The sequence below is a fragment of the Lottia gigantea genome, assembly GCF_000327385.1.
Source record: "Lottia gigantea unplaced genomic scaffold LOTGIsca_181, whole genome shotgun sequence".
In the NCBI taxonomy this organism is placed as follows: domain Eukaryota; kingdom Metazoa; phylum Mollusca; class Gastropoda; family Lottiidae; genus Lottia; species Lottia gigantea.
In genome coordinates, this window is record NW_008708320.1 from 101336 (window position 1) to 109350 (window position 8015).

At 31.1% G+C, this 8015-nt stretch overlaps 1 protein-coding gene across 1 annotated transcript in view; it reads left to right on the forward strand.

Moving 5' to 3' along the window:
- The window catches only part of LOTGIDRAFT_180523 (hypothetical protein), a gene marked incomplete at both ends in the record, with an annotated part of 8901 nt that extends 886 nt beyond the window's left edge, over positions 1-8015 (forward strand). The window contains one exon of the mRNA XM_009052396.1: positions 7216-8015. Within this exon, the coding sequence (XP_009050644.1) occupies positions 7216-8015 (800 nt within the window). The remainder of the gene's footprint in view (positions 1-7215) is intronic.

Here is an 8015-nt window from a genome sequence, read left to right on the forward strand (position 1 = left end):
CCCATACAACCTTTATGTTGATACAGAAAAGTGGACGACACCTTTGTCATGTTGAAAGAAGAAGATGACCCACAAAAATTACTAGACCACCTCAACAAGCGAAATCCTTCTATAAAATTTACCATGGAAACCAGCTCCGATAACTCAATACCTTTTCTGGATGTCAATATTAAAGTAATGAATAACGAAATTGGGACATCAGTTTATAGGAAACCTACGCATATTGATCAGTATCTCCATTATAAATCCAACCACTCCCTACAAAGAAAAAAAGGCATCATTTCAACTCTTACCAAACGTGCTGTAAATATTTGCAGCAAAGAAAATCTTCAAGAAGAAATCAACCACCTTAAACATGTATTTATAAACCTAAACCAATACCCTGAACACCTAGTCAACCAAACAATAGCTAAAGCCATGAAACCTCCAACTGTCAAACCAGCTAAACCAGAAACTCCACCTATCAGAGTAAGCATACCATTCAATGGGAACTCATCTTATAAGATCAAAAGATTGTTAAAACAAAATGGGATTGAAACTGTTTTTACTGGCCAAAGAACACTAAAAGATATCATTCATGCAAATGGTAAGCTACAACCAACAAATCAAGCTGACCCCAAAGGATGTGTTTACCAAGTTTTTTGTTCTTGTGGAGGATCGTACATAGGGGAAACGAAGAGACCACTTCAAAAAAGGATCAAAGAACATCAATCAACCAATCAGCAATCCAAGACCATATAAAAGTAACAGACCACAAAGTCAATTGGAATGAAACTATTACATCAGCCATCAACAAAAACAATAAGAAAGAAAGGAAAATTATTGAAGCCATCCAAATAAGAAGACATAATCCGTCAATCAACAGAGATACTGGAGTTTTCATTCCTAGAGCCTATGATCACCTTATCAAACATTAGAAGTTAGATACTTTAATTGGGTTCTTAATCCTTTGTTTTGTTATGTTGTTTTCTCTTTACCTATCTTGTTAATCTTTGTAATATTATTCATTGCTTGATAAAGACCAGAGAAAACTGATCGAAACGTCGCTCAAATAGAGTTAGTAATTGTAATCTATAAGAATTTTTTCATTATATCCAACACCTTTACTAAATGCATCAGATAAGAATAGACTGAGATCGTCTTCAAAATTTGTAGTGCAACGGCAAAAAATGACTTTTCTCAACAACAAAAATCTTAAATCGTGATCAAACGTTAAAAGATTAATATCAATAAGATACTTTATTTTATATCCATGAAAATTAACAATGTATGTATAACAAATATATTTTAACATTCCGATATCACAGTATAAATTGTTGAAAACATACCATATCAGTTTGCAAGGTTTTATGAAACAATAATTTTAACGAAAAAAAAAATATAAGCTTGATACTTTGCTTACTCTTAACTATTAATAATAAAAATTCAGTTTTTCTATAATATCCACTAGAAGTAATACTTTCATATCTGCTCAGAAGAAATTAATAAAAAAAAATTTGCATGCAATGCACCAATATTTGTTTAAATGGTGTCAAATTCAAACACAAAACACGATGCAAAGAAAATGAAAATAATATAACTAAGCTTTTCAAAATATTTTATTAAGGAGATAATCAAACATTTCGCCTTTCATCAGTCACCCTTTCATCAGTCACCCTTTCATCAGTCACCCTTTCATCAGTCACCCTTTTATCAGTCACCCTTTCATCAGTCACCCTTTCATCAGTCACCCTTTCATCAGTCACCCTTTCATCAGTCACCCTTTCATCAGTCACCCTTTCATCAGTCACCCTTTCATCAGTCACCCTTTCATCATCAGAGAGATCAAAATCAGTTAAAAAATAATCTCAATCAGAATCATTTACTGCAATTTATTTTGCCACATGAGTAGCTCTTCTTGTGTTCCAATTTTTGTTTACAGCTTGAAAAAATCAATCAAAAGCTCAAAAATCTTCGATCTTTTCTAGTGAAACGATCCATTTGGTAAAGTTAACGGAAGAAAATTGCAGATACCGACTGCGCGAGTATGTTGATTAGCTGATGGAAGTCGGACGTCATTTTTGATTGACAGCTGGCGATACCTCAATTGTGGTTGGTGTAAGGACTAATCATAGTCACTGAACCACGGGTTGTCCAGAAAACAAGTTAGAACATACCTTTTAACGAATCAGAGTTGTTGCAGTCGTCGTCTGATTTGTTGATACCATTGGAACCTCCTCCCTAGCTACTCCTTCATTTTAACACAGTGACAGCTGAAAACGTAACATCTGGACAGTAGGAGTTGTATATAGAATAAATATCTTCAACATATCTACTCATTTACAGTTTAGATTTCCTTACTCGATCTAGTTTATGTTTAATCTTCTTTTTAAAAAGATGAAAAGTTTCTTGTCTTCAGTGCTGCTGATATTGTATCAGTTTTCACACTTATTGGTGCTCGTAAGTGTTAGTTCTTATCATATTTTTTGCGGTAAATTCATTTCATACTGAAAATATTCTAACTGAATATTGAAAAAGTCATCTTACATAAATATATTATGATGATTCAAGTTAATAGTCCAGCATCAAATCAATATAATTGTAACTATCAAAATGAAAAGAAGCTTATTATTCGAGTCTATATACCGTTCCCAATAATTCAAATCAAGCAGGATCGATAATTGATACATACAAATGAGGGTTTAAATTGGATTGTAGTCAAGACTTTGCTACACACTCATTATGATATTAATATTTTTAGTTCAGAAACGGAAATTTTGAAGCTCGGTTAATCAGTAATAGTGTTACAGCTCACCATCGAAATTTGAGCCTTCAAATCCACGTGTGTCCAGAATTATCCAAGAAAGTTAAAAGACGACTCGCCTTTTCTTGATACTCTGCCTTATATGGGGTTTAATTTTTAATCTGTTCTGAGAACAGATAAATCTTCTAATGTAATCGGGACTAATGTGTAGTATCTTCATTTCAGAGTGTTACGGGTACTTTAATGATACATATGTTACAATATCTCCGTATATTACTGAAGTTGATTACAATAAGACAGTGGATGAATGTAATGGAATTTGTTATTACGCAGGTCCAGAGTGTTCCTTTCCTTTTGTAGATTCAGGTATATGTTATCTGCTCACATCACCAGTCATCTCAGTGTCTTATAATACAAATCATATTGAGTGTGAAGAGAAATGCAGTGAGAATAATGCCTGTCTGACTTTAAGCAGTTGGGGAACCTTAGACCGATGTTTTTTATTTGATGTTAATTACGTTAAGATACCTGATGATGATATAGCAACATTTCCAGGTTATCTCATGGCTAAAAGAGTATGCTAAAATGTAGTTATTAATCTTTCAATTATTAAACAGATCTGAAACGAAATTTATTGTTTAAAATAAGTATTGTAACTATGCTAACAAGGTAATATTTAGTATGTAATTTCCTATTTTCTATCTAAAGAAGAAACAGAAGAGCTTGTCTATATGACTAGTCACAGATTGACTAAGCCAGAGTTTATCCAAACATAGTAATTGCAGATCTTTGTGCTTGTGCAAAATCTCCATCAGAACGTCTATCTTAAATTATTCTTACAAATCCATAATATATCGAATCCTCTTTTCTGAGTTTGACATGAATGTATTTACCTAAGTAAACTTGTTCATAACTTACCTATATAAATAGAACAGTAACGTCTATAAACTTGTATATAACTTACCTATATAAATAGAACAGTAACGTCTATAAACTTGTATATAACTTACCTATATAAATAGAACAGTAACGTCTATAAACTTGTATATAACTTACCTATATAAATAGAACAGTATCGTATATAAACTTGTATATAACTTACCTATATAAATAGAACAGTATCATCTATAAACTTGTATATAACTTACCTATATAAATAGAACAGTACGTCTATATCCTTGTATATAACTTACCTATATAAATAGAACAGTATCGTCTATAAACTTGTATATAACTTACCTATAAAAATAGAACAGTAACGTCTATAAACTTGTATATAACTTACCTATATAAATAGAACAGTTACGTCTATAAACTTGTATATAACTTACCTATATAAATAGAACAGTATCGTATATAAACTTGTATATAACTTAAATAGAACAGTATTGTCTATAAACTTGTATATAACTTACCTATATAAATAGAACAGTAACGTCTATAAACTTGTATATGACTTACCTATATAAATAGAACAGTTACGTCTATAAACTTGTATATGACTTACCTATATAAATAGAACAGTTACGTCTATAAACTTGTATATAACTTACCTATATAAATAGAACAGTAACGTCTATAAACTTGTATATAACTTACCTATATAAATAGAACAGTTACGTCTATAAACTTGTATATAACTTACCCATATAAATAGAACAGTATCGTCTATAAACTTGTATATAACTTACCTATATAAATAGAACAGTAACGTCTATAAACTTGTATATAACTTACCTATATAAAAAAACAGTATAGTCTATAAACGTGTATATAACTTACCTAGTATATAAAAAGAACAGTATCGTCTATAAACTTGTATATAACTTACCTATATAAATAGAACAGTAACGTCTATAAACTTGTATATAACTTACCTATATAAATAGAACAGTATCGTCTATAAACTTGTATATAACTTACCTATATAAATAGAACAGTATCGTCTATAAACTTGTATATAACTTACCTATATAAATAGAACAGTATCGTCTATAAACTTGTATATAACTTACCTATATAAATAGAACAGTATCGTCTATAAACTTGTATATAACTTACCTATATAAATAGAACAGTATCGTCTATAAACTTGTATATAACTTACCTATATAAATAGAACAGTATCGTCTATAAACTTGTATATAACTTACCTATATAAATAGAACAGTATCGTCTATAAACTTGTATATAACTTACCTATATAAATAGAACAGTATCGTCTATAAACTTGTATATAACTTACCTATATAAATAGAACAGTATCGTCTATAAACTTGTATATAACTTACCTATATAAATAGAACAGTATCGTCTATAAACTTGTATATAACTTACCTATATAAATAGAACAGTAACGTCTATAAACTTGTATATAACTTACCTATATAAAAAAACAGTATAGTCTATAAACTTGTATATAACTTACCTATATAAATAGAACAGTAACGTCTATAAACTTGTATATAACTTACCTATATAAATAGAACAGTATCGTCTATAAACTTGTATATAACTTACCTATATAAATAGAAAAGTTACGTACGTAAACTTGTATATAACTTACCTATATAAATAGAAAAGTTACGTACGTAAACTATGACTGAAGTAGAAGTGACTGCGTCTAAAGCTTTTTCCATAGTCGGTAGACAAAACAATTGTGCTATCATGACAATCGTATATGTTCTGCAATGTCTCTAACTGTTTTTCCTTTAGTGGAAACGAAAGGTTTAATTTTTTCCTTTGCTAGACTTAATTTTCGTTTCAATTGTTGCCATCTGACTAGTCTCTGACTACTCTATTACGTTCGCCATGATATTCAGGTCATTGGTCGATTCGTCTTTAAACTTTGTAGCTTTGGCCGAATCGTCCTGACATTCTAACCGGAAGTTAGTTACTACGAAGATCAAATACTTCAAGCAGAAATACAAAATCCCAACTTTTCCTTCTTGTTGCATGAAATCTGTTTCGAAATGTTGATAACTTTATTTCACCGTAAGTTTCTGTGAATTACATTACATTACTCTCTGACTACAATGTTTACTGAATTGAATTTTGACAATCTTTTTCGTATAAACTTATAATTACAAAGTACTACTTGGACTGCCTTTGGGTGATGAAAACGGTAACCACATGGAAAAGTTATTATTTGTAAACATGATTGTACATAATTCAAAACAACTGCCTTAGTCCGAAACTTCTCCCTGTATTCCAGCCTCTGTTGGATATTTTGACGGTTGTCTGCTAGAGTAGAGTCAGAAAAAAAGACTGTGTTCAATGGGGATTTTTCACTACTCTGAAGATGCGTTTTTTCTAACATAGTATTGAATTACCTAGGGAGAACATTTTGTAAATTAGTGTTAGGTACAACTGTAACTTTTTGATGCCCAAGCAGTTTTAAATAGCTGATAGGAGATCATTTTCATGACAAAATACTTTGATTGAACCGGAGACATGACATCTTTCCAAATATATCTTGGTTTTGCAGATTACAGATATCTTAATGGGTTTAAAACCCATGCACTCCTGGAAATGCAGATGCGAAATGTCCCCATTTAACATTTTCTGTCTCTACACCAGCTTACATCCTGTCCAAGTAGAGTCTGGAATAGAGACAGATGTTGCGGTGTATTCCAGCCTCTGACAGTTCTCAGCTCGAGTCAGAAAACCTAAGCCCTGTTTTATTAGAATTTCCTGAAACTTAAACTAAGATGGTTTACATTTGAATTTTCATATTTTTCAGTATGAAATGAAGATACAACTTGTGTTTGCAAGAGTTATCTCTCTTAGACAAGCAGCCTATCAAGGAAGACCTGCAGTCTTTAGATGTGCAGATTTTCCCATTGGAAGAGGGACAATTCTCAACTCAAGTTTGTTAAAATGTAAAACATTTTGTGTAGAAAATCGTCAGTACCTATTACCAAGGTGGACCAATCTAGTATGGAATAGAAAATTTCTTAGAGAATTTCATACATGTCAGTCATTATGTTCATCAGACTCTGATGGAAATAACAAAACAAGTATAACACCAAATTACATTTCTACAGATTCTGATGGAAATAACAAAACAAGTATAACACCAAATTACATTTCTACAGATTCTGATGGAAATAACAAAACAAGTATAACACCAAATTACATTTCTACAGATTCTGTTGGAAATAACAAAACAAGTAAAGAACCAGGTTCTGAAGAAAGTAAAGTTGAAAGAAATACCGAAATCTGTAGTAAATTATTTACCAAAAATAGTGTTCTAACTGTTCATCAAAAAGTTCATACTGGAGAAAAACCATATACTTGTGATGTTTGTAATAAGTCATTTAGTCAAAAAAGTGATTTAACTAGACATCTAAGAACACATACTGGAGAGAAACCCTATATAAGTGGTGTTTGTAATACTTCATTTCGTCAAAAAAGTAATTTAACTAGACATCTGAAAACCCATACTGGAGAGAAACCTTATATATATTTAGCTTCACATCTAAGAACACATACTGGAGAGAAACCTTATATTTGTGAGGATTGTAATAAGTCATTTAGACATAAAAGTGATTTAACTAGACATCTAAGAACACATACTGGAGAGAAACCATTTATTTGTGAAGTTTGTAGTAAGTCATTTAGTCAAAAAAGTGATTTAACAACACATCTAAGAACACATACTGGAGTGAAACCTTATACATGTGAAGTTTGTAGTAGGTCATTTCGTCAAAAAAGTCATTTGACTTCACATCTAAGAACACATACTGGTGAGAAACCTTATATATGTGAGGTTTGTAGTAGGTCATTTAGTCATAAAAGTGATTTAACTAGACATCTGAGAACACATACTGGAGAGAAACCTTTTATTTGTGAGGTTTGTAGTAAGTCATTTAGTCAAAAAAGTGGTTTAACAACACATCTAAGAACACATACTGGTGAGAAACCTTATACATGTGAGGTTTGTAGTAAGTCATTTAGTCAAAAAAGTGATTTAACAACACACCTAAGAACACATACTGGTGAGAAACCTTATACATGTGAAGTTTGTAGTAGGTCATTTCGTCAAAAAAGTCATTTGACTTCACATCTAAGAACACATACTGGTGAGAAACCTTATATATGTGAGGTTTGTAATAAGTCATTTAGTCACAAAAGTGATTTAACTAGACATCTAAGAACACATACTGGAGAGAAACCCTATATATGTGAAGTTTGTAATAAGGCATTTAGTGATAAAAGTAATTTAACAAGACATCTAAGAACACATACTGGAGAGAAACTATATATGTGA